This window comes from Asterias rubens, chromosome 13, assembly GCF_902459465.1.
Source record: "Asterias rubens chromosome 13, eAstRub1.3, whole genome shotgun sequence".
NCBI classification, from domain to species: Eukaryota; Metazoa; Echinodermata; class Asteroidea; order Forcipulatida; family Asteriidae; genus Asterias; species Asterias rubens.
In genome coordinates this window covers 1,102,399-1,127,191 of record NC_047074.1, presented here as the reverse complement: position 1 = coordinate 1,127,191, position 24,793 = coordinate 1,102,399, and the positions used below count along the sequence as shown (strand labels likewise).

Sequence of the window (24,793 nt, the reverse complement as noted above, 5' to 3'; positions counted from 1 at the left end):
CGAATCTGAAAGGTCTTTCGTCAAAAGCAAACGAATAAAAACAAATAAATAAATATACCTGTCGAAGAACAGTATTTAGTTTAGCGCGTGTTTAATATTGCAGTAGGTGTAAGCTCTATTTAAGACGTTGATTGACAAGACCTTCGGCAGCCCTCCCTGAACGTGGTCTTGACCGAACGCCTTTGTACCGTATAATCAATACAGTGTGTTTGCAGTCCTGTCAATTTGGAGCCGTCAACTCGTGCATTTATAGCATCCCGTTCCAATAGGAGACTTTCCAACGCTAGGTGGCAGCATACATACCGGGTAAATTTCCATTATTTACGTAGTTCTGAACATGCGCATAATTCTGAGAACAATGGATTTACCCGGTAAGTCTGCTGCCCTCTATCCTCCCAGAAAGTCTCCCATTGACCGCGTATGTGCATCGGAGCATAGCAAAATAATTACCCGCCGCTTATAACATTATTTTGCCAATGTTATGCCGCTTCAAAGTAAAACCTTCATTATCTGACGAAAATTCAACCAGTATTTTTAAAACTCGTCGGTTTGTTGTTAATCTAATAAACGTTACAACGATTTTTTAGAAATAAATGTATAAAATTTATTATAAAATGTATATAAGATAATTATAACTAGCTGTTGCAGACAATTTACCATCCACGGACCTAATGAAATGCACAAAATAAATGATTTAAGTAACTGCTGATGCTTAGACCCAATTATATTATAATATTTCTCAAACGCAAATAAACATGAACAGTTAATTGTAACACAAGCAGACGTTTTCCATTCAATTACTGGATTTATGTTGCATTTAGCTGAGTCGTTTTTTGATAAACGATAATTATTAACCCCGAATTAGCATGTAATTTCATCAAATCTGAAGGGAAAATTGAAAGAAGATGATTTCAACTGATAATTATAGGTATTGGTGTCAGAAGTCATCGAACAAAGTGGAAGGACCTATGTGGGTGGGGAAATCGTTTTCTCAGGGGGGAATAAAATTTATTTTAAAAATTCCCAAAGTATGTTGTGTTGATATCCGAAATGAAATGGAAGGAAGCAAGGGGTGTTCATTTTATCATTTTCAAAAAAAGGAGGAAGAGGGGCTTTTTATTGTTTATTTTTTATTTCAAGATGGCCGCCATTTTTTGTTAAAATGTCAAATATCCATTGTTTTTTCTACTGCTAAAATACACAAAACATAAATGAAACAATTTAGTCAAGGCATTCAGACAAGACATTCAGATTTTTTTTGCTGAGATCATTTAAAATAACCCTTTTAAAAAAAATAATAATAATAATGTGCATAAAAAAAAAAAAAAAAAAAAAAAAAAAAAAAAAAAAAGAAGGAGGCGGCCTGTTAAAAGGAAGCGGGCGGGGACGCGAAACATGTTTTTTTTTTACTTGGCCTTGTGGCGCTCGTAATACAGCACCGAGGTCATTACACAATAATTCTAAACTTCTTAAAACTTTAATTGTATTACACGTTATCAAAGTGTTCCACTTTAAGTGGAAGTAAAACAATGCTTTCAACAGTTTTACTACTGGTAACTGACAAGTCAAACAGAAATCTCATTTAAGACCGTATTACATTTAGGACTCGTCCTAACTTAGGAGCTAATTCTTCACTTTTGCTAGTCCTACGTTATAGACTAGTAACTCGTCCTAACTTGAGATAAAACACCTTGACGGGAGGCTACGACTTTTTTATTAACAAAAATACAAAATAATGCTCAACAGTTGGTGGCGTGCTTTCAATAACAGATGGCATAAAAACAACAGACCATCACACGCACGCAAATTATCTTGTCATATCACGACTGAGTAAACGTTTTGAGCGGTAAATGTTTCAAAATGAGTGGAAAACCTGTAATTCACATCGACGTAGTGAGTGACGTCATATGTCCATGGTGTTGGGTCGGGAAACGGAGACTTGAAACTGCTATAAATCAAAACAAAGGTCGGTATGTACAAATTAGTAATCTATTCTAAAAACTCATTTTGGTAAACGAGTAACGGGGAGAGGTTGATAATATATAAAACACTGTGAGAAATGGCTCCCTCTGAACATGGAGGTAGACATTTCTACCTCCATGGTCTGAAGTGACATAGTTTTCGAGAAAGAAGTTATTTCCCACGGATTTGAAAGCACACAACTTCGTCGTGTGACAAGGGTTTTATGGAGAACGTATCTGGCAGCTAGCTCTTAAAAAGGCAGTGGACACCATTGGTAATTACTCAAAATAATTATCCGCATAAAAACTAGCTGCCAGATACGTTCTCAATAAATACCATCCTATGGAAAATGTCTCTCTATTGACCAAGAAGCTTAATATTGGTCGTCATTAGAACCCCGTAGGTAGGAGAAATGCCAGTCTTACAATGATGTATCGGATCTCGCAAAACCAACTACCATCCATAAATCCACTCAACTTTCTGACTCTTGTTTCCCCCCCCCCCCCCCCCCCCCCGGTATATCAACACGCAGTTACCATCCACTAAAATACCATCTCTTTTCACACTGCACCAACATTCTACAAAAAATGTTTTTCCCAAGAACTACCACTGTATGGAACAATTTTCCTCTGCCTGTTGTCACTGCCCCGCTCTCCCAGTTCAAATCCACTCTTAATCTACCCTAGTTGCTTCATCGGTCAAACGCGTGCATAATCTTGGCGTGATATCCCAACATGGGACTTTGCCGAGCCTTCTTCTCCCGATATCTGAGCCACAGCAGCCAGAAAATCAAAGAAGCTGTCCATACCACCTTTATTTGACCATCCGTAGAATAATATGCAGCAACTTCATGGGATCCCCACACACAGCGTAACATCAAGAAGTTAGAGCAAGTCCAACGAAGCTCAGCGCGCTTTGTCAAGGGAGATTGCAGAAGAACGAGCGTTACCACCATACTAGACCACCTCAAATAGCCTTTGCTACAGGATCGTCGTCATCAAAGTTGCCTTCAAATGGTGTACAAAATAAGATTTAACCTGGTTGACATCCCCTGGAGCACCCATCTGACACATTCATTCAACCACATCAACAAGAGGTCATGGCTCCCGATTCACAATCCCACATACCAGCTCTTCAGTCTACGCCAGCTCCTTCTTCCCATGCACCACCCGGGACTGGAACAACCTCCCAGTTGATGCTGAGGCATACCCTTCTCTTGACGCCTTCAAACTGGTGTTAAGTTACCCCCGACTGAAGTAACCCCCATACATCCAGCCTTTTTACTCGCACCTGTACATAATTCTATCAGCACTGACACAAATTCCTGTTGCCTAAGTCGACCCATGCGCTCACACGCAGTGCGTACATCTTCAATCATGTGAAGGGTGCACTTTACAAGGAAGAAGAAGAAGAAGAAGAAAAGTAGAATTAGTGCTAAGTAGAAGTCTGTCATGTCCGTTGCATTGCACTGTGGAGGAGGTAACCCTGGTCAGCTGTGCTACACTACCTGTCATCTTGATCGTTCATTATTATTATATGTAAGAAGTTTTAACAAGGTATTGTTCCAATCTCTCCTCAGATAAATATGACTTTGTCGTTCGTTGGGAGCCTTTTCTACTCCGACCAGGAACCCCGGAGGATGGCACCCCTAAGCCACCTGGATTCCCTAGTGCCAGGTAAGAAGGATGACACAAAGGTTCAAAGAAAACACTGCTTTACAGATTTCTACGGCATATTTCAAGGTAATCTCTGAAACCGAAAGTTTAAGGGTACTATGTCGTCATGATCAAAGCAGGCCAGTGGCTGTTTGGTATGAACTTTCACCCAGTTACTACAAGTGCGCCCTCCCTCAGGCCCCACCCACATCAAAGAGACCATGCACGCATCTGCTGTACCGACCACACAGCCCCTTTAAAATAAACCTTGCGGGAAAAAAAAGAGAAAATAGAATTAGCTGACAATGCAAACTGCTTAAGGACCTAACAGCAAAAATTTGTTAATGGCCTGACGTTTCGACCCTAGCAGAGTCTTTATTGAAGGCTAAATGACAACACAACACAACAAACATGAACAGGAAACTGAAGAGTCTTTCTCGAAGGCCAAATGACAACACAACAAACATGAACGGGTAACTGATGTTTGTTTGTTGTGTTGTCATTTATCCTTCGAGTAAGACTCTGCTAGAGTCAAAACTTAAGCCATCAAGTTGATTTTTTTAAAGCTTAAAAAAGGCGTAATTCCTTTGCTTGCAGTGCGCTTCAGCGCATTCAGGAAGCCGGGAAGGCTGTAGGCATTGACTTTACTCTAAAGAGTGACAGAATACCGAGAACAGTTCTTGCTCATACTCTCCTGGAGTTTGCGAAGGAGACGGAAGGAGGCAACAAACAGAATGATCTCCAGGAGGCCATCTTTAAGGTAAACCAAAAAAACAATTATTTAAATATTTTTATTTATTGCAAAGGGTGTCATGGCCGGGTGGTTTAGCGCATCAAATTCAAGTTATGGTGGTTAAGTCATTGGGTTGCAAACTGCTTTTCAATAATTCATTCTCTTTACCAAGGGAGTATTAATAGCTAACCCACAAGGATAAAAGTTTATATTGTGTTTGAAAAAGCTCTCGGATCGCAATGGCAGCCTGGGTCTGTATACTCCCCAGGGAGACGAGAAAGATGACAGGAATGTTATTGGCCCGGCATCCAGGGCACTAATGTAAAGTACATTGATACATTTTTGTAAAATACGCTAAATAAGAACTTATTATTATTATTATTATTATTATTATTATTATTATTATTATTATTATTATTATTATTATTATTATTATTATTATTATTATTATTATTATTATTATTATTATTATTATTATTATTATTATTATTATTATTATTATTATTATTATTATTATTATTATTATTATTATTATTATTATTATTATTATTATTATTATTATTATTATTATTATTATTATTATTATTATTATTATTATTATTATTATTATTATTATTATTATTATTATTATTATTATTATTATTATTATTATTATTATTATTGTTATTAATCTATCTAAATCGCAGCAAACAGTGAAATTAAGGTCATAGAAATCATATCAGGTTTGCCGTGACACCACATGTATCTTGGTGGGTAGATTATGTTCTTTTTAGAACTTGTTTTACTTTAATTTAGTTTACAAGCTGATAAAAACTACAACATAAAATCATATTTATGCGTATGTTGGTTTATGCCAAGTGAGTATACTGGTCTTTGACAATAATTACCAAAAGTATTCTGACTTAAAAGAAATCCATTACTTGATATGTTTGAATACTTATTTCTATCATCACTAACACTTAGCTTTGCACCTCTTGATGTAGGGGTTCTTTACTGATGGTCTTTTACCAGATGAAGAAACCCTTTTGATGTTTGCTCAAGCTGTGGGTCTAGATACCGAGAAGGCTAGAACCTTCATCCGAGATGACGCTCATCAGAAAGAGACGTTCAACAGAGCGGTCAACTGGTCACAGCGAGGGGTGACAGGTGAGGTTTTAGTCAGTAGGGCTCAGTGTTGTATGTCTCACGACCTGGACCCAATTTTGTAGAGCTGCTTAACGGCACAGGACACTATGGTAATTACTGTTAGCATAAAAACTTACTTGGGTATTGAGCAACGGAGAGTTGTTGATGGTAATAAAGCATTGTTAAAAACTACTCCAACTGAAGTAGCAGAGTTTTTGAAAAGAAGGTGCTTTCTCGCTCATATAATATTATAAAAAGACCCAAGGCTTGAAGCCTTTTTTAGGTATCTTAAAGCACACACAATTGTGCAACAAGTGTGTTTTTTTACCAATTAGTAATAATAATTGACTCAAAATTTTGCACAGATTTGTTTTGTTATGCATGTTGGGATACACCAAGTAAGAATACTGGTCTCGGACAACTATCAGTGCCTTTAAGCAGAGAACTATGCTGGACAGTATTCTGCCACAATTTTGTGAAAGTGAAAAACCACCAGGGTTTACTGTCGCCAAGAATAAAAGGCAGTGGACACTATTGGTAATTACTCAAAATAATTATTAACATAAAACCTTTCTTGGTGACGAGTAATGGGGAGAGGTTTTGGTATAAAACATTGTGAGAAACAGCTCCCTCTGAAGTGACGTACTTTTCGAGAAAGAAGTAATTTTCCACGAATTTGATTTCGAGACCTCAAGTTTAGAACTTGAGGTCTCGAAATCAAGCATCAGAAAGCACACAACTTCGTGTGACAAGGGTGTTTTTTCTTTCATTATTATCTCGCAACTTCTACGACCGATTGAGCTCAAATTATCACAGGTTGGTTATTTTATGCATATGTTGAGATACAACAAGTGAGAAGACTGATCTTTGACATTTACCAATAGTGTCCACTGCCTTTAAAAATATTTGTTTGTTTTATGTTTCAGGCGTTCCGATGTTCTTCATGAATGGACATGCGACATTCTCAGGAGCTCAGGATGTCGATATTTTCAGTCAAGCTTTTGACCATGCAGTGACCAAGAATTCAACGCAGAAATCTGAGCTCCCTGCAAATATGTAGACAGCTTTTTTTCTAGTTTCTTAATTTCAATTTCAAAACCATTTATTTATCCATAAATGAAATGACACTATGTTTGGTCAGCTTAATATTAAAAAGTCTATAAATTCTCGTTGCACCAAGGTTTAAGCCAGAATTTGACAAATTAATGGTGTCAAAATTTGCTAGAAATTTAAAGAACTGGGTGTCTAAATTGTTCACTTACATTACAATACATTTACATATAAATGACAGATAAAACAGTGTGTCCAACAAAAGACACCCAGACACTTGTCATTGTCTGGCTAACACTATGCCACCATTAAATTAATAACTGTAAAAAAAAAAAATTATTTTAGCATTTAGTGATTTTAAAATATATATATTTTTTTTAAATGTCTGTTAGTTTTTCATTGATAATGTTATTCAAGTCTAAAACAAAAGTTTGTTGTGGAGTTTGATTGTGTATGGTGGTAGGTGGAAGCCACTTTGTATAATACTAAAGAGGTTCATTGCCTTCAAATCATTCATAATTGTGATGTAAGAATTACTCCTCATGTTTTTTAATGCATTAAAGACACTGGACACTATTGGTAATTGTCAAAGACCAGTCTTCTCACTTGGTGTATCTCGACATATGCATAAAATAATAAACCTGTGAACATTTGAGCTCGATTGGTCGCCGGAATTGCGAGAAAAAACACCCTTGTAACACGAAGTTGTGCTTTCAGATGCTTGATTTCGAGACCTCAAATTCTAAATTTGAGGTCTCGAAATCAAATTCGTGGCAAATTACTTCTTTCTCGAAAACTACGTCACTTCAGAGGGAGCCGTTTCCTCACAATGTTTTATACTTTCAACCTCTCCCCGTTACTCGTTACCAAGTGAGGTTTTATGAGTTATTTATTAATTATTTTGAGTAATTACCAATAGTGCCCACTGCCTTTAAATGGAGTAAAATATGGAGTAAAATATAAATTTTATTCTGGAAATTTAACCTGTAAATCATGAGGTTGATTACACTCATTCGCATTAACAGATGGTTTAACCAAATTCAACATTTTCTGCAAACTTTCATTTGGTAAAATACATCTCATAATTAGCTTTTAATAAAACCAACGTAATTTTTGAATAAGTTGGTAACATTATAACAAACAATAGCGATTTTTTTTTCCATTTGCATTTATGACTTTCCTTAGTGTCCCAACCTGGGTTGGCAAAAACTCGGGCTGTGACGTGACAAAAGAAAGGTCTATAATGGTTTAAGAAATACTATAATTTACCCCAAAAAAACTATAAATTTCAAGGGATCTTATGTAAATCATCTAATTATCCCATAGTTTTAATTAAAATTTTATAAAAGTTAACAAATTGTTGGTGTATTTATAATAAAAGTAAAAAACTAATTTTATAAAAAACATGTATGGAATATTTTTGTTGTTGACATATTTTCATAGATATATAAAAAATATCAAGACTAGACTTGTGCGACAATGGTGTTTTATTCTTCCATTCTACTCTCGCAACTTCGACGACCATTTTTTTAACAGCGGAAAGGTTGATGTTATTTTCTTATCACTAAAAATAAACCTTTAGATAAACGAACTTAAAAATCTAAACTTGGGTGCAAGAGCTCATTAAAAAAAAATAGGTGCCTATCTAAATTTATATCAGTGTGTGATGTAATATTGATATGCAAGAAATGTTTACATGTACCGAGTATGCTGTACTAAAATATTATGAAGCTTGAATTAATAATACAACATATACACAAGCAAAAAATATACATCAGCATTTAATGCTACAGAAAGCAGTTAATTCTAAAGTCAGCAGTAATTGCTAAAGACAGTGATGCACCCCTTCGTTTAATTTAACTCGATAATGGGAGACTTTGGAACGCTAGGTGGCAGTACTTACCTGGTACACTTCCAGTGTTTACGCATTTTTGAGCATGAGCACATTTAATAGACCTTTCTTTCTTTGATAAACAAAGTGCGCCGGTGTCGCATGCAATTTTGCCTCTATGCAATACTATCCGGAAGACATTATTGCATATGCAATAATGTCCGCCAGACGGTTTTGCATATATACAATCGTGTCCGCCCGGACGCTGCTGCATATGCATAATGCAATTGTGTCCGCCCGGACACATTTGCATATGCAGTTGTGTCCGCCCCGTGCAAAACCGTCCTTGCAGTAAATTGAACACCATTGGTCGACGGAACACGTTCGTCATTTTCTTTTACAAGCTAAGTGCATGTCATGAATGACATGGGAAATGTTCGGCCGTTGGGTATTCGCTGCAATCATAAAATACATAAATAATCATGCTGCATATAGGTAGGTTCAGTGCATGCACGCTCGCTGATGCGCGCACATACATGTACAGTCATGTACATGTCCACCGGACGGTTTTTGCATAGCCACGGACACGATTGCATATGCAAAAGTGTCCGGAGCGGACAGTATTGCATGACGGACACATTTGCATCTGACACCGGTTGGCATGGTCGGCAGAATGTGAGCGAAAACATTCAATCTTGTGAACAAACTCATTTGTTTCCAACAAATTCAGAATATTTCTGATTGTTTGTGTAACAATACCAATGCGCAAGCGCAGACTGTTGAATGAGGTGCATTGTGGGATATATATGGATCAAATTTGGATACCAGCTAGACCACAATGCACCTAATTCCAAGCTTTACGCGCGCGCCCCGGTATTTGCGAAAAGGTCTATATAGCTTCCAAAATCAACCAATGCTGCCACCTAGCGGCCAAAAGTCAACCAATGCTGCCACCTAGCGTCCAAAAGTCAACCAATGCTGCCACCTAGCGTCCAAAAGTCAACCAATGCTGCCACCTAGCGTGCAAAAGTCCCACGTGACAACGAAAAGTAGAGCTCAATGCTCAGCGTACTTAAAGTGTATAAGAAGAAACATACTGATCGAAACGTCAAGTTGAAACCAACGTGTTTTTTCAGAACCACCCCAACTCATTCAGAGATTATCATGGTGTTACCGCAAACCTCAGTATTCCAAATTATTGTGTAGTGACCGAAACTACTGAGCTTTTTTTTTTTTTTTTTTTTTTTTCAATTATCCTGATGTTTCTGAAACACTAGATTATTCTGCAGCTTCCCATTCCGTATCTGACATTCTTCTTCGTCTGAAATAGAAACATTTCGGGCAAGATGGCGGCCTTGCTGAACGAGCCAACTCTTCACCGTCTGTCAGCGTTTCCGGTAGCGCCCTCTTGTGAGTCTCTGGAAGGACGAGAACGATCACAGCCGCAATCAACGAGAGAGCCCCAAAGATGTTCAGAGGTATAAAGGGACTCACATCTTTCTGTGTGGAGAAAAGGTAAGATGTCAAAACTACAATCTTGACACTTGTTAACATTTTGCCACATGAAGTACCTAAGTGTTGCAAACTTGTCAACAACAAAATAACACATTTCTATACCCAACCTAATGTGCTGTGTTCTTGACGTAATGGCGTTTTAAAAAGGCCTTGTGTATGTAGCCTGAACATCTGACGTCACACGTCGAGGCTCGTGAATAAAGCCAGAGAGTGGCATCGAACTTTATTAGGTCAATCCCCGTCCATTTGCACCTTTCACCTAGATTCATATGCAGACGACCGAAAGTGCAGCTGCCAATCGAAACGCAGATATAAGCCTACGTCACTGCACGTTTATCCAATGAAATCATTGTAACCAATGAAACTGAAAAGCAAGTAACCGTCTTTATCCTTGTGGACAAAGACAGGGGCCCAGTCTAGCTTAAAATTAACCACCTGCATTTCTCTTGAAGAAAACATCTCATAGCAAAAACACGTGGTGGCGCTCTGTTACTTACTAAGGTACTTGAATACATGGATTTGAGGTTGGTATAAACTTACCAGGTAAAGCACGAAGGGTGCCAAGATGCCTCCTATCCTTGCGGCAAATGAACAAAACCCAAAGGCGCCATTTCTGGAGGAGGGGGTGGATAAGGACACTCAGCATTAATAATAACATCCACTGGCGTTTAAAAGTGTAAACATGTCTGTTTGTGTCATCTTCTTCCTCTTTTGTTCTACCTTGAATAATCAAAATCCCCTCACCATCCAGTTAAGTTTTACGTGGTACTTTTTTGCGCGTGAAGCTCAAAGGTCAACAACAACAAAAATGGGGCGTGGGTTGCCTCTGAAAATTATTTAAATTAGCGTGAATTGAGCCCTCTGTTGGCAGATTCGTTTTACCTTATAGTCGTTGGAAAGATCTCTGCACCATATACAAAGTCAACACCGAAACTGATGGTCACTCCCAGTTTGCCGATCAAGGCAAATGTGGTGATGACAGCCGTCATATCAAAACCGCCAGCTAAAAGGAAAGACAAAATAATGGGTTTACCAACCTCGTTCCCAGGGGCGATCGATCTCACCGCGCCTTGTTTTTTACCAGCATGCCTTGCTCGACGAGAGGTATCGTTTCGGTGCGCTGCCCATGGTAGCGAGGCTGTGGGTTTACACAATGTATAACTATCTTAGCGTCAATGGGACGCTTGGTGGCAGCAGACTTACCAGGGGTGGATTTCAAAAAGAGCTAAGACTAGTCTTATCTCGAGTTTAACAAAAATCTACTCCGATAGAAAGGAGTACCATGTGAGGTCACATAATAGAGATATGGGTCACGCATCACTGCCAAAGCATACCATACTGGTTCTGTACGAACATTACACAACACAAGTTTTATATATTATTATATATTTTTTGTGTGACAATAAAACGGACTACAATTGAAAAGGGACATACGTCTTCAATTTTTTCCCGATTGAAGGCTGCAGCAATTGTAGTTAAGTGTCTTGCCTACCGGGGTCACGAGTGTCAAGACCGGGACTCGAACCCACACTCTGCTGATCAGAACATCAAAGCTTCAGTCTGGTGCTTGTCCGGCCACTTGGCGTCAGCAAAACATTACAAGTACACGTGCAATTAAATTGTTTTCTGAAATCGTATACAAATATATGTCTTACCGGTTGTGACTGGAATACATGCGCATAAGACTCCGCTAACACCCGCGATAAAATGGGCGAGGCTGAGAGAAGGTCGTCTTCCCCACCTTTAAAAAGTAAGAAAATGATGATACAACGGGGATTGCAAGGTAAAAGGTGAATAGATTGTATCGCCTTCCATTGCCGTTGATGGCGTCACATCAAGTCAAACTTAGAGTGGCCAGACAGTCCACCAGCCATTTGTCGATTACGATGGACATTGCAATAGCACTATTTTGTTTGGGTTAAATGGTCTGTCAGTGTGTGTAGCCAAACCAAATAACAGAGCACCACTTTTATTAGTGTCCGCCATTATCTATAATAAAAAGAAGAAGATAATATTGATCAAAGACTTGTCTGCCTGTCGCCTGAATGACAAGGTCATGTTATCGTTTATATTTATTATATAAGACGGTCTACACTCAAATCGTATTGACCACCATTGGGAGGTCTTGACTTTATCACCACACACAAACTGTACAAACAGGCTTTCCAAAAACTATTTTCTTTAAATAAAATAGTAAAACTTGTTTTCATTAGGTATCAGTTTACTTTTTGTATTGGAAAGTAAATTTATTTATCAGTGTTATCGGTATTAATTTGATAGCATTGTTAGCAATGATAAACTATGCAGTGAGGGCAGTCCGTACGTTTGAACATAAGAAGGCCTCTTTAAATTCGTCCTCACAATGGCCGGTTGATAATGGCCGTTTCGAAACCACGTATTAGGCGTGGCTCAGGCTTCGTCGGGTATTTGAAAACGTGCGCTGTGCTTATTGGCTTCACTCGGGCGGCCTCAGCACTGGCGAAGGCCAAGTCGTAGTTTTGAAAGGGCCTTAAAAACTTCGATTTTTTTTTTTTTTTTCATGGCTACGGACGGTTGTTCCGTGTAATTTAACAACACAATTGCAACCGGACATATTATGAAATGGATATGGGCTGATGTTGAATGGTTGGGACGCAATATTGTGCAAACGGGCAAGCACTGTCTAACTTAACTGAATATGATTCAGAGTTGGTAGCTATTGTACTCAATAATGATGGTTGGCAACTTTGTGTAATATTTTATAGATTATTTAGGGAAGTTGTATGACTCCTTTGTTCTTAATCTGACTTCAAATCTTCCCGTAGGGCAGACTGATAACTCATGTAGGTCAGATGTCACAAGAAATATATTTAATATTTTAATCTCTTATGGATTAGCCTATTAAAAGCTCGAAGAGTTGAGCTGTTGACGAAAGTGCTGTTAGAGTTTTTTTTAAGAATTTGTTGTAGTTTTCTGTTTTTTTTTTTTTTTTTTTTTTTTTTTTTTTTGGGGGGAAGGGGGTAGGGTAGGGGGTAGGGGGTGCATGGAACAACAGCATTGTGTCTGAATTAGAAAGGGATTGCCTATACTTATTGATAAGGAAGTCAACGAGCTATATCTGACCCTTTCATTCCTTCAAATAAAATTGATATACCTTTCGACTTTTCGGTCAGTACACCTTTCAAAGCTGTTGTTGAGTCACACTTTTATTGACCGAACCACTTCAGGCCATTGCAGTGGAAACTTTTTGTGTAAAACGAAAAAAAAGCTCTCTTTACATCCCAGATATCCCGCTGAACAACTCTATAAGTGACCTTGAGACCTTTGCCAAATCCTCAACCTCCAGCTACAAGTTTTCTCTGTTTCGTTTTTATCCCCTTTTGAGCCCATCCAAAGTATAATATTCATCAAGGCGTTAAATCGGTGACCATAAAATTTGTGTTCACCAACAAAAGATTATATTCCCTTGTCTGGGAGTACCTCACGGTTACATGTTCACAATACACGGTCCCACTTTTGGTGGACAAAACTTGTCTATTGTAACGTATTCAGAATGTTATTTTTGTTACCTAAGTGTTCACCTATCCCCTCTTTGTCCGTGGTGATTTAAGGGTACAACACACCCCGGTGTGCCGCTGTTGTGACCACTATTTACAAAGTTGCTCGCCCACTGAGAACTCTGTTTAATATTTTCCCTTGCGTCCTGTTAATCTCGTGAAAGGTAACTAATTGCTCAACATGTTCAGAGGTCAGTGACATAAACATCAGTCCCGAATACACTTATGAAAAATGAAACTTACTTGCCAATGAAAAATGAAACTTAATTGCCAGTCGATTTGATCAAAAGTGCTTCGAAATATGCATATGGAAATAAGTGTGAAAGGACGTAGCGTGTTACGAATTGAATTTTGTATTATGCTTAAAATATTCACTGTTATTTTCATTCAATTCTAAATCGCTTGGGTTACTGTAGTTTTAATGAGTAGGAAACAAGAATGATCGTCTTGAAAGATGAGGAAAACAAACTTTTCAAGAAACTCGATACAAAGCAGGCTTCTCTTGTACTCCCATGTGAAGAGAAGCATTTATGGACGTGACATTTTGCATTTTATTTTCGTTCAAGTTTCGATCGCTTTTGTTGCTGTATTTTTAATGAGTAAGAAACGAGATGAGCGTCTGGAACGAAATGAAATTACTTTTACTTTCACTAATTTGAGTTGTGTTATACATCTATACAGCAGGCTTTTCGTGGTACTCCCATGTGAAGAGAAGCATTTATGGTAAACATTATTTCAATAGAACAGTTACCATCGTTTTGGAGTTGGTTTAAATATTCGATCAGAATTGTTCTGCTGAGTGCTTCTTTAAATCGTTTTTGTACCCACATCCGTTGCTTGATGAAAACTTTAAATTGACTTTTTTGTTAATTTGAAGAGACAAAACGTCTGTAACTACAAATTATTGACTTATAAAAGTCTGTCCTGAACCAATATGGCGCATAGCTATAGTGTTGTTTAGGTTGCATCAGGCAACTGTGAATGTTTCTATTCCCCCTTGACAGGATGCCAGTCCATCGCAGGTTACACCCCCACCCCCCCCCCCCACCCCTTGCTCTCACTGGTGCCCATTTGTACTCCTATGTCGGGAGAAGCCATTATGATAAAGTGCCTTGCTCAAGGACAAGTGTCGCAACTGACCTCGGAATGATTCGAACCAATATTCTCTTAATTACAGAACTTGACACCACCATAATTATTTACCGCTCGGCCAAAAACACCCTATAGTGTGCACCCTTTAATGTTTCAATACAATATCTGATGTATTCATAAACGTCCTTTGCGTGACAGGTAGAGAAAACAAATCATTGATGGGTTGTGTACTGGTGGTTCATTCTAACACCAGATGAACTTAAATAACCTATGAACGCCGGGCAAAAGTTCAACTTTTATGAAGCGGACTTTCCTGAACGGTTCAGATGCCGTATAACAGTCGTCCTTGTCAAGGACCAACCCCCTTGTGATCTGAACGAATCCAGGCATGTAGTTGGGAGGGGTTTCTCACGCACGGAGCAATCACATTCAAACCAATCGTGGAAAGAGATGTAACAGGCAATGTCAGATACAGCTAGAAAAATAAAATATAGGATTTCAACCCAACAGTGACCTAGAAAATCAGCCAGTTTTAAAATGCCCTGCTTTTTTGGTGTTTCAGTTGACAAACGTAGAGTCAAAATTGACCTGCAATCAAACCGCCATTTGTCGTAATCCTCTTGTAAGTTTGTGATAATCGCCTTTTGAAACCAGTTCACCGGAATGCCTTCTGGGCAATATTAACATCAAACAATAAAGTGACTTGAAGTGAAGTCTAGCAGTCACCCAAACGTTGGTGTAATAATAGGTCGGTGGTCCCAATCTTTCTTTAGATGTTTGTCAATTCTGATTCTGGACCCGGTCACGGACTTAAGGTAGCCGATTCTATTGACCCTGGCACGCTTTGGAACGCACCTCAGCAAAATGCACATCGCTCTTTGAAGTATTTTAATAGTGTAAATAATATGTTAACCCTCAAATCAGCGAGCTAGCTACATCTATCACTCGAATATTATGTTCAAGTTCTTGAACCATCCATCGTACCAGTTCAAACAAGTTTTCTGGAATAGAAATTATTTCATGTGTTAACCGGCCCCCTAGAACTTTATTTGTTACAAAACCCTTGGGCATATATAATTATACTCTCTCAATTATACTCTCTTTTTTATATAATAAATAAATGCTAAAATTATGATTTTTTTTCTTCTCCTTTTGCCTATTGTTGTGTTCAGATTTTTTTATGTTACAAGTTTAGCCTTGCGCTGCGATACAACGAGCCTTGCGCTGCGGTTCTACTGCGAGTAACAAATTGTAACAAAACCATTGATCAACTCTATATATATTTATCTTTCTTTAAAAACAAAGACAAACATTCATAATAATTTATTATTTATAATTATTTATAATTATTTATTATTATTTATAATAATTTTTCGCTGAATGTATAAAGTTGAAAAAGTCTGTAATATCTTACCATTCTAGCATGAAGTAACTAACCACGTAGCCTGGAATCTCCACTAGACCAAGAAGGAAGAAGTTTAGATACTTGTCCCCAGCTAGATTAGAACTGTTGAGTGACATCCCATAATAAACCATGCTACTCACCATCCTGTCAAAAAGTAGGTTATTCGGAATTTTGATTCACGCATTTTTTTTTTGCGAAAAATAAAAAATTGTTCTAGAAATGTTTGTTGGTTGAGCTTAGTAGGATTTGAAACTTTGCATCACGGTGGAAATACGATATGGAAAGGCTTGCGGTAAACACCATGTAATGATAATCTCTAAATGAGTTGGGGTGGTTCTGAAAAGAACCGTTACTTTCAACTCGACGTTTCGATCAGTATGCTCTGATCGTCTTCTGGAGAAAGCCGGACTCTGATACTATTATGGGTGCGTTCGTTTAGCTTCCCTGGGTCGACCCCGGTGTGTGGCGTTTCTGTTTCCAGGACGAACGTGTGCAGATAATTTCCCACGTTCGTCCTGGAAAAAAACCCGTCACACACCGGGGTCGACCCAGGGAAGCTAAACGAACGCACCCACTATCGTTTTGAGGAGCTACACATACGACAGAACCATAAACGCCAATGACGTGATGAATACGAAACGAGAAGAATGTTCAGTTTTAAATTTGGGAGAAAACCACAAAGGGGGGAAACCACGCAATCATGTAGTGGCTGAAACCCCAATCCACCGGCAAGGCTCTGGTCTGAGGTGTGATTCGAACCGATGTCAATCCATGTAAAATCAATGGGAGACTTTTAGGGTGCTTGGTGGCAGCAGACCTACCAGGTAAAACCCATTGCTCTCGATAATGTGCGCACGCTCAAAACTACGTAAACAATGGACTTTTACTTGGTAAGTCTGATGCCACCAAGCGCCTCAAAGTCTCCCATTGCATATTTTGTATTTTTTTTTACGAATCTGTTGATTCTTACCAACTAAACAGCATGACGAAAGTATTTCGTACGGTTAGCGGTGTATCCCGTAAGTCTGCCAGTCTGAAGCCTCTACCGGGCGGCAGAGGGCGCTCACCGGTCACTATCTTGACCTCGTTGGTGTTTCGGTCGCCATTTTGGCTGGTGTCGTTTTTGTTGTCATCTGTGGAGTGACTCTGCGCTGTGAGTGCGAACATGGGCTTGCTTGAGTCATCTTTTTTCAAGAACTTGTCCGGTGCTTCCAGTTTGTTTAATCTGGCGATTCGGTGCAGAATCTTCTCGGCGGATTCTACCCGGTCTTTGGAAACCAACCAACGAACCGACTCGAAGGAAACCCTGGCAAGAAAAATCGAACAATAATGTTTGCTTTTGAACACCATTCATGAACATATGACACAATCGTGTTCAGAATGATAACGATGAAAGCTATGTGAAAAGTGATTTGTTATCGATTTGAAGGGGATCGTTCTTTTTTTACAAAATGCCACATGCAAGTTTAAATAAGAAGTCTTTTTGAGCTGCTTTTTATCGGAGACTTTAGAACGCTTGGTGGCAGCAGTCTTACAAGGTAATTGTTATTGTTTACGTGGTACTGAAGATGTGCACATTACCGAGAACAATGGATTTACTGATAGTAGTGGCTTCTTATAGCGCACATATCCGTCACAGTGCCGCCAAGGCGCTTTAACATGCAGTATTTTCTGCAAGGTATGTGGGACTACGTTTGAATTTACCCGGTATGTCTGCTGCCACCTAGCGTCCTAAAAAGTCACACATTGCTGGCTTACCACCATAGCAGCGGCACTACAACCAGGCTCGGTAACGAGATAGCAATCTGCATGTGACGCCAGTTTCTAAAGAAGTAGGCGATTGGCGTGAGGAGGGTCACTCCTATACCCCAAAACACACCGTTGATGCACCCTGCAAAGGTCCTCTTCTCCGGTGAAAACGTCTCGATGATTAGCACAAACTGGATTATATTTAGTCCCTTGAGAAAAACAAGTAAATTCACGGTCATATCCATGTCATGTAGCAAATGAAAAAATGGTAAGGAACGTAAACATTTCCTCATGAAAAAAAAATCTTTAAAACAAGAACACCAACCTGCTCAAACATCCCAACGAAGAACCACATCCCAACAAACCCGGTGTAGGTCCAGACGAAGGCAAGACCGAAACCGAATATTCCTTCCAGCAAACTGGCCGCCGTGAGGACCGTTTTACGGCCAAACATGTCCGACAGGGTCCCGGCGAGCAAGGAACCCACGAGGACTCCTGCCATGAAGATAGACTGGGCCGTCTTTGGAAGTAGGTCTCGTCCGCAGATAAGATTCAGCTAAGAAAACAATTCAAGAATTCATGTGAACAAGTAGTGTTGAAATGTTGAGTGTCCGAAATAAATGTAATACTACTTTAGCATCTAGAATAAAGTTCTGATAACTGAATCGTCAGAGTGTGGTGGTTCGAGTCCCAATCTGGAAACTTTGGGCAAGATACTCAACCATACATGCTTCTCTGTATCCAGGTGTATACAATTGGAACATGAGAGGGCCGCGGACATTATTGTGTTGGATTGTGCTAATTAAAAACAGCTTTGGTAAAGTTTAGACGAATGGTCTAAAATAATGGCCAATTAATGAACAGGGGTATTGTGTAAAAGCACCTTTGAAAAGTCTTATTACATAAAATCTTAACCTATAGTCACCGTCAACGGCGCTTATTACGATGGTGATCGGCCATGTTTAATACTTCAAGGTTTTGTTAGTGTACAAAATAAAAAATAAATTTTATTGGAAAAAAAAAACAGCTTGAAGTTTAACTTAAAAAAATGTAATGGCCTGGGTTTGTTTTCCATGAAACAGGAAATTTGCTGCTGTTTTCGGTTAAAGTTGTTTTTCTTTAGGATATCAAAGCATAATCTAAACAAAGGATAGAAACGAAGTGGCTTAAAATGTGCATGCCAACCTCCCTTCGTCACCACCGCCGCACCCGACCTCATGTTGAGCCATTGTAAGAAGTCTAGGTCCAATAATACAAAATGGACACTTCCCGAGGAAATACTAAAGGGCCCATATCACACGAAGCAATTTACAGGCGGACTAGTCCCGGGCAATCTCCGCGAAGGCAGAGCACATTTAAATATTCAAACAACTTTCTTTAAAAACTTAAGACAAACTTTTAACACTTGTTTTCCTTTTGCATATTATTGTGTGCACAACCACAGTCATAGGTACATTATTTTGTTCGTGTCCATTTTACGAACAGCAGTTTGAAAGCCACTGATGTTGCAGTTATCTCTGTTTATTTATCAATGAACAATTTGTTGTGTCAATGATGAACAAAATGAGTCTGTCGAACACAACACAAGATCTGCAAAGTGATACTCAAAAGGTTTATCCGTTGCTCAATTGGTGGCTGTTGGTTGCATACATGTTGTCTGTAATAAAAGTTACAACTCCTTCAGCCTTCGAGAAAGTACAGGACACTAACTATTTTTTTGCAAAGTTGCTCTTGACTATGCCCTGAAACATGTATCCCCTGTGAATAGTTGCACCTTTCCCCGTTAGTGCACTATGTATGATGTTGGCCAGCATCAAAGCTTCATAAATGGAACAGAGGTCTAGTTCCTCATTCATACACCACTGATGTGCAAACACTGATCTTTTAACCCCACGCTAGGTACTTAGTTCTCTATCTGTTTCCTTATTCACACTGGGAAGCACAAGTTCAACTCGATCATTCAGCCATGTGTTATACATAAATACACAGAGAGATTCGTGTGAATGTTGTGTGATGTGTTGTGGCAAAGGTCTAGTGCATGTGAATCATTATTTTAATATTAATATTTTGAAATCATAGGTAAGTTATTTATCATACTACGATTGGTTATGCCCTATACATCTCATTTTTGAAAATTGATATTTTAGAAGATGATTGGAAACTGATTTCAGTCAATATTTATATCAAATTTAAAGTTCAAATATCGCTCCTAAATAGAAATAACTTACATCACTGACAGCTGTTGTCTCTCCATATTTCATCAAATAGGTCCACTCTGTGCAAGCTGTTTGGTTGGATACCAGCGAACCATTATTCACCATTTCATCATTAACAACGTAACACTCTTCAACGGCTGTTTTATTATCGCTTCCAGTTTCCGAGAAGTTTGCAGAGTAAGACACAAGGGATCCATTAGCAGGAGCTCCAGGGCTCTTACACTGGTAACCAAATGGCTCATCCGTTGTGAACACCATAGCCATCATCTGCCAAGCCGGGAACCATGTCCCCATGATGCTTACGACGACGAAGACTAAGGTTTGGTAGCGACCGAAGTTGCCAAGGTAACGGAATGCTTCATCTACATCCATGGTGAGTAGTTAAGCAGTGAGTAAACTTGTGAGCTATATTAAGTATGACAAAGAGAATTCATTGAATAAAAAACGGCACAATTGCCACAAGTCGGTAGTTATAAACATTGCACATTACAGATACTGGACATCATCATGTCAGTTTTAAGGCCGTTGTCCAGTCTATTCTGGGTTGGCCTGCCTGCTTTCTCCCTATGACTTATAGTTTTTGAGAAACGAGTAAAAAACTTTATCCCGGAAAATTTCACATCTATTATACAACAACCTGGCATAGTAAACTACAACATGCATGTCCTCCATATTTGACAGCTTGATTTATTTGTAAAAAAGGTATCAAAACCCTTTTACGAAAGATCTGACTCCCCCTTGCATTGGGCTCGCATCACTGGGATCAAACAATGGAATCCCCTATTATTATGTCCACTGTTTTGAAATAGGCCAATTGTGTGTCTCATTCCGCATGGTTGGCGCCTAAAGGATTTTTGGTGAGAACCGATTTAAGGGCACACCGACAACCACTAGTTTTTTCCCCCTTTTTTGTTTAGATATGGTAGACACTTTTCTACCCATACACCGATGTGTGTTGTTAGCACTGTTAGTGTTAGCACAGAGTATATTATACAGTGCTTACACACTTCGGTGTATGGGTAAAAAAAACTTTATCCCGGAAAATCTATTTTACAACAACCTGGCATAGTAAACTACAACAACATGCATGTCCTCCATATTTGACAGCTTGATTTATTTGTTATACGCCAGATGCATTGTGATATATATTTTTCAAGATGGCGCATGTGCATGTTCCATACATGAGATGAAACGAAATGCATTTAAAGTAAGATTTGAAGTTTTGCAATGTGGCGATACGATAGTACAGTTTAACAGTAACACCATTTTGTGATAATCTCTAAATGTGTTGGGGTAGTTCTGAATCGAACACTCGGTTCAACAGTTGCAGATTGCAAGTTTTCGAACAACACTGTAGCCTTGACACAGTAATGGCCGACTAAATCCTCAGACAGCTTGATACTTTCGCTGCACAGTTATTGACTTGAAAACTTATATTAACATTTAGGCTTAGCTTATGTTTGTATTAGGTGTCTTTAAGTGACAGGTACTTGTACTAGCTTAACCGGTTCTTTTCAGAGCCAACACTCATCCATAAAGAGATTCTCCACACCATGCAAAGCTTCAAACAATACTTACTTTATACTCTGTCGAGTAACGTTTAAGTGGCACAAGCTCAGCGCGGATTAGGGCCGGCCACTTATGGACAACCACCGGTTGAGTAACGGATTGGGGCTTTTCCCAGATAAATCAAGTAATAAGATTAATACCAATGCCATTTCGCCCACTCATGTCATCGTCTTCTTGAATGTGATTTATTGTCTTTCTTTGAAAGGCTTTACACAGATCATTGTACAGTTTGATATTATTTTCACATGAATCTGGGCTTAAGTGTTAATCATTGTGCCTGTATTTGTGAAGTGCTACGCAAATGTACCGGTTTGTAGATTGTTTTTTATCACGCTGTCACAATGTTGGTCATTTTCATTGTATACCAATACCAGTAATGCGTAACAAATATTCTCAGTACAAAAAAAAGGAGCTATATTATTTTTCCTTCCAGCCTCAGTTTTGTTTTTGAATGGAAAAATAAAGACAGCCGCACCGTAATTTTTATCGAAAACTCCGTAATGGTGGATTGTGGCACCTGTTCAAACACCCCTCGTGCAGATACCCCCCCCCCCCCCAATTTATGGGTTTTCCTAATCCTAAACCCTAACCGTAAACCTAACCCTTTTAGCTGGGAGCCAAAAATAGTACAGAATATGACTTGTACTTTCATGTGTAAGAGGTCATGGGTTATTTACCGTATACTGTAACTGTAACTTTGTAACATTGATTTTTGGCCCCGGGTGTTGTTTTAGTTTAGAGGAATGCAACCACTTTCCAACTGTTGTCGGGTTTGTTTTCTAGTTGTTTTTTTACGTCAGTTTTTTGAGTCAAACCTCAAGCTTAAGATCTGTCTCTTCAACTGATGCAGAGAAAATGCCTGATCTGCTTCTGAGACATGATCTCGACCCTCGAATGGTAAGAAAAGTTGTAAGAAAGTTTGGTCTTTTCTTGGGTTAGCTGGCTAAGTTTGCCGTACTACAGGCCTCTGAATTTGTGATTTAATAGTTTCCTCACATGATCGAAAGCCAATCAATACTTACTGGCAGAAAGGCCAAACATAATGATTTAAAAAAACAAACATGTCAAAGTCCAAACATCTGCTCGTGCCGTTACCAGCCCACAGAGCAAAATATAGATACCAACATTGTGTCGTTTATTCTCACACGTATCCAAAAGCTTTAACTTCACAGTGAGTTTAAAACAATAAATAATATCTACTCACCCGCTTAAATGATGCGTTCAGTTCGATCCCTCAGAAACTTTCAACGATCTTTAAATAATTTTCCGAAACATACACCGCACGAACTATCCCGATCGACCCTGAATCCCACCACCACTGAAAAGGAACCAGGAGAATAATATTTGGGTATGACGCTGGAAAAAGGTAGTGACACCTCAATCCTACAGTGGTGCCTGGATGGGGAATGAAGTAGCAGCCGTGATGCACAGTGTGTTTGTTCAAGCCTGGCAATGAGAGTGAATTTCGGGCTGCTGGAGTTATAGTCCTATACCCAGACGCCGCGGCAAGCTGTGTTTTTGTTTGTGCGGCGAGGGTGGTGACTTTCATTGTCCGGGTACGGGTGTCGGTGACACAGTGGACCAAACGCATTATGCCGCTTCGGAAAACTTCGGTTTGGGGTCCCTTTTAGACGAAAACACGGCTTCGGCTCTATAGATTCGGCCCAGGCTAGCTTGGCGCTCGCAGTTGTTTTGACAATTGCACGTGCTTTGCGTACGTGCTCAGGGCTTCAGACGAGCGGACGAAGCCTGAAGCCGAACCCAAAGCCGAAACCGTGGTTTCGTAAAGGACCCTACCGATAAATCCACTCCGCGGTAGTCGAGTATAACATAGCAAGACAGTTCTCTCAAGAACAGACTCTAATGACAAGCAGATACACACAAACGGGTGATAACTCACCATGCAATGCATCAAATCATAGTCCTGTTGATATGCAGACAGTGTATTTTGATTTGTACCAGCCGTTTACCAGCCGTCAGATTAAGAATGTTAACATGTTGTCGTACCCTTTGCTTCTACAAATAGAGGCCGTCTTAAGTTGTCAACAGGTATTAACGAAGGTATCTCTGGTTGATGCATCTGTTCTCGATTATGGAAGGTCGTTGGTTCAATTCTCAACTTGGGTCAGCAGTTCAAGAACTGTTCACCCATAATCCCGGCACCAAATGGTCAAGAGCTTAGCACTGTGTTTGCAGCAAAAGTTTCACAGTAATTGGGTCAACTGACGTCAAAGTTCGTATGGCATTCGCTGAAAGTGTGAACCGGGCTTTACCCTTACCACTTGAGAAGGGATTTATTCCGGCGTTTATGGCAGCGGACTGCAGTGGCTTGTAAACCCGTAGAATGGGCTATAAATGTCAGTCTCATATTTCAAAAATCTCCCTAAAAATGTTTTTCTGTGCTTCTGTACGTATACTAAGTCATCATCGAAACAACTAGACCAAACCAAAATGCTGAACTCGTGAACTCGGCTGGTAACATTCCTTGGGCCCATACTCCGAATGACAGACGATTTAACCTGTGACTGTACACTATATTACGGGGGAAATGAGACAAGACCAAGGCAATGTACGAACTCCCACACTTCATTTTTACGAAAGGTGTAATCACACTTCTCAACTTACTTCCTTCAAAAGGGCTTTAAAAAAACATGACGTGTTTACAGTAAATGATACCTCATTATGGTCACATTTTTAACGATTGTTTATGACAACAATTTCTTTAGATATCCAAGTGCGCAGAGCAATGCAACATTATTTGCTTGCATTCTGAACTCATTGTGGTGTTCATGTAATTGGCCTACAGTCGATTAAGCAGTAAAAATAGGCGCACAGGAGCAAAGTATAATCCGGTGCTTTGCATGAAATTTACACGATGGTTGTGGAGTTTTCTCACACCATAATACACTGCACGAATTACTCACGAACACTTGCATTGGGGCGATGCATCAACCTTTTGGGATAGGATTTGAAACTTTGCATGGTGGAAATACGATAATTATAGAAAGGTTTGCGGTAACACCATGTAATGATAAACTTTAAATGAGTTTGGGTGGTTCTGAAAAGAACCGTTGGTTTCAACTCGACGTTTCGATCAGATACTCGGATCGTCTTCTGGAGAAAAAAAAAAGAAGATACGATCATTCTGATGGGAACGCCGTGTTTAAACCACTGGTTCCCTTCAGAACAACCCCAACTCATTATTAGAGACTATCTCTACATGGTGATACCGACAACATGTATATGCCCTTTATTTAAGGTTTGATTGAAGAGCTTCGTTTTGTCCTTTGGTCAAGGTCTTCGTGAATTGGGCAGCTTCGTATAACAGCGACCCCAAGCGACTTGAAGGGGAGAC

The 24,793-nt window shown here is 39.2% G+C and overlaps 2 protein-coding genes across 2 annotated transcripts; one reads left to right on the top strand and one right to left on the bottom strand.

Moving 5' to 3' along the window:
- Nucleotides 1-1,767: 1,767 nt before the first annotated feature.
- LOC117298682 (uncharacterized protein YwbO-like) lies at nt 1,768-6,861 on the top strand. Its single transcript, XM_033782001.1, has 5 exons — nt 1,768-1,966; nt 3,542-3,638; nt 4,215-4,377; nt 5,334-5,496; nt 6,402-6,861. Exons 1-5 carry the CDS (start codon nt 1,861-1,863, stop codon nt 6,533-6,535), a joined length of 663 nt encoding a protein of 220 aa, XP_033637892.1. The 5' UTR covers nt 1,768-1,860; the 3' UTR covers nt 6,536-6,861.
- Nucleotides 6,862-9,322: 2,461 nt separating this feature from the next.
- Nucleotides 9,323-22,912, bottom strand: LOC117298265 (organic cation transporter protein-like). Its single transcript, XM_033781410.1, has 10 exons — nt 22,643-22,912; nt 19,882-20,274; nt 17,979-18,209; nt 17,663-17,862; nt 16,875-17,210; nt 15,914-16,048; nt 11,527-11,612; nt 10,754-10,874; nt 10,412-10,484; nt 9,323-9,856 (listed from the first exon to the last, which is right to left on the bottom strand). The coding sequence occupies exons 2-10, from the start codon at nt 20,239-20,241 to the stop codon at nt 9,635-9,637; spliced, it is 1,764 nt and encodes a 587-aa protein (XP_033637301.1). The 5' UTR covers nt 20,242-20,274; nt 22,643-22,912; the 3' UTR covers nt 9,323-9,634.
- Nucleotides 22,913-24,793: the final 1,881 nt, after the last annotated feature.

Excerpts from the sequence above, each read along its gene's own strand:
- LOC117298682 (XM_033782001.1), top strand. The coding sequence starts at position 1,861 with ATGAGTGGAAAACCTGTAATTCACATCGACGTAGTGAGTGACGTCATA. Across the intron at positions 1,967-3,541 it reads TGCTATAAATCAAAACAAAG|ATAAATATGACTTTGTCGTT; the intron begins GTCGGTATGTAC and ends ATCTCTCCTCAG. Across the intron at positions 5,497-6,401 it reads GTCACAGCGAGGGGTGACAG|GCGTTCCGATGTTCTTCATG; the intron begins GTGAGGTTTTAG and ends TTTATGTTTCAG.
- LOC117298265 (XM_033781410.1), bottom strand. The coding sequence starts at position 20,241 with ATGGATGTAGATGAAGCATTCCGTTACCTTGGCAACTTCGGTCGCTAC. Across the intron at positions 17,863-17,978 it reads TCGTTGGGATGTTTGAGCAG|GGACTAAATATAATCCAGTT; the intron begins GTTGGTGTTCTT and ends GTTTTTCTCAAG. Across the intron at positions 16,049-16,874 it reads TTCGTCATGCTGTTTAGTTG|GATGGTGAGTAGCATGGTTT; the intron begins GTAAGAATCAAC and ends ACTTTTTGACAG.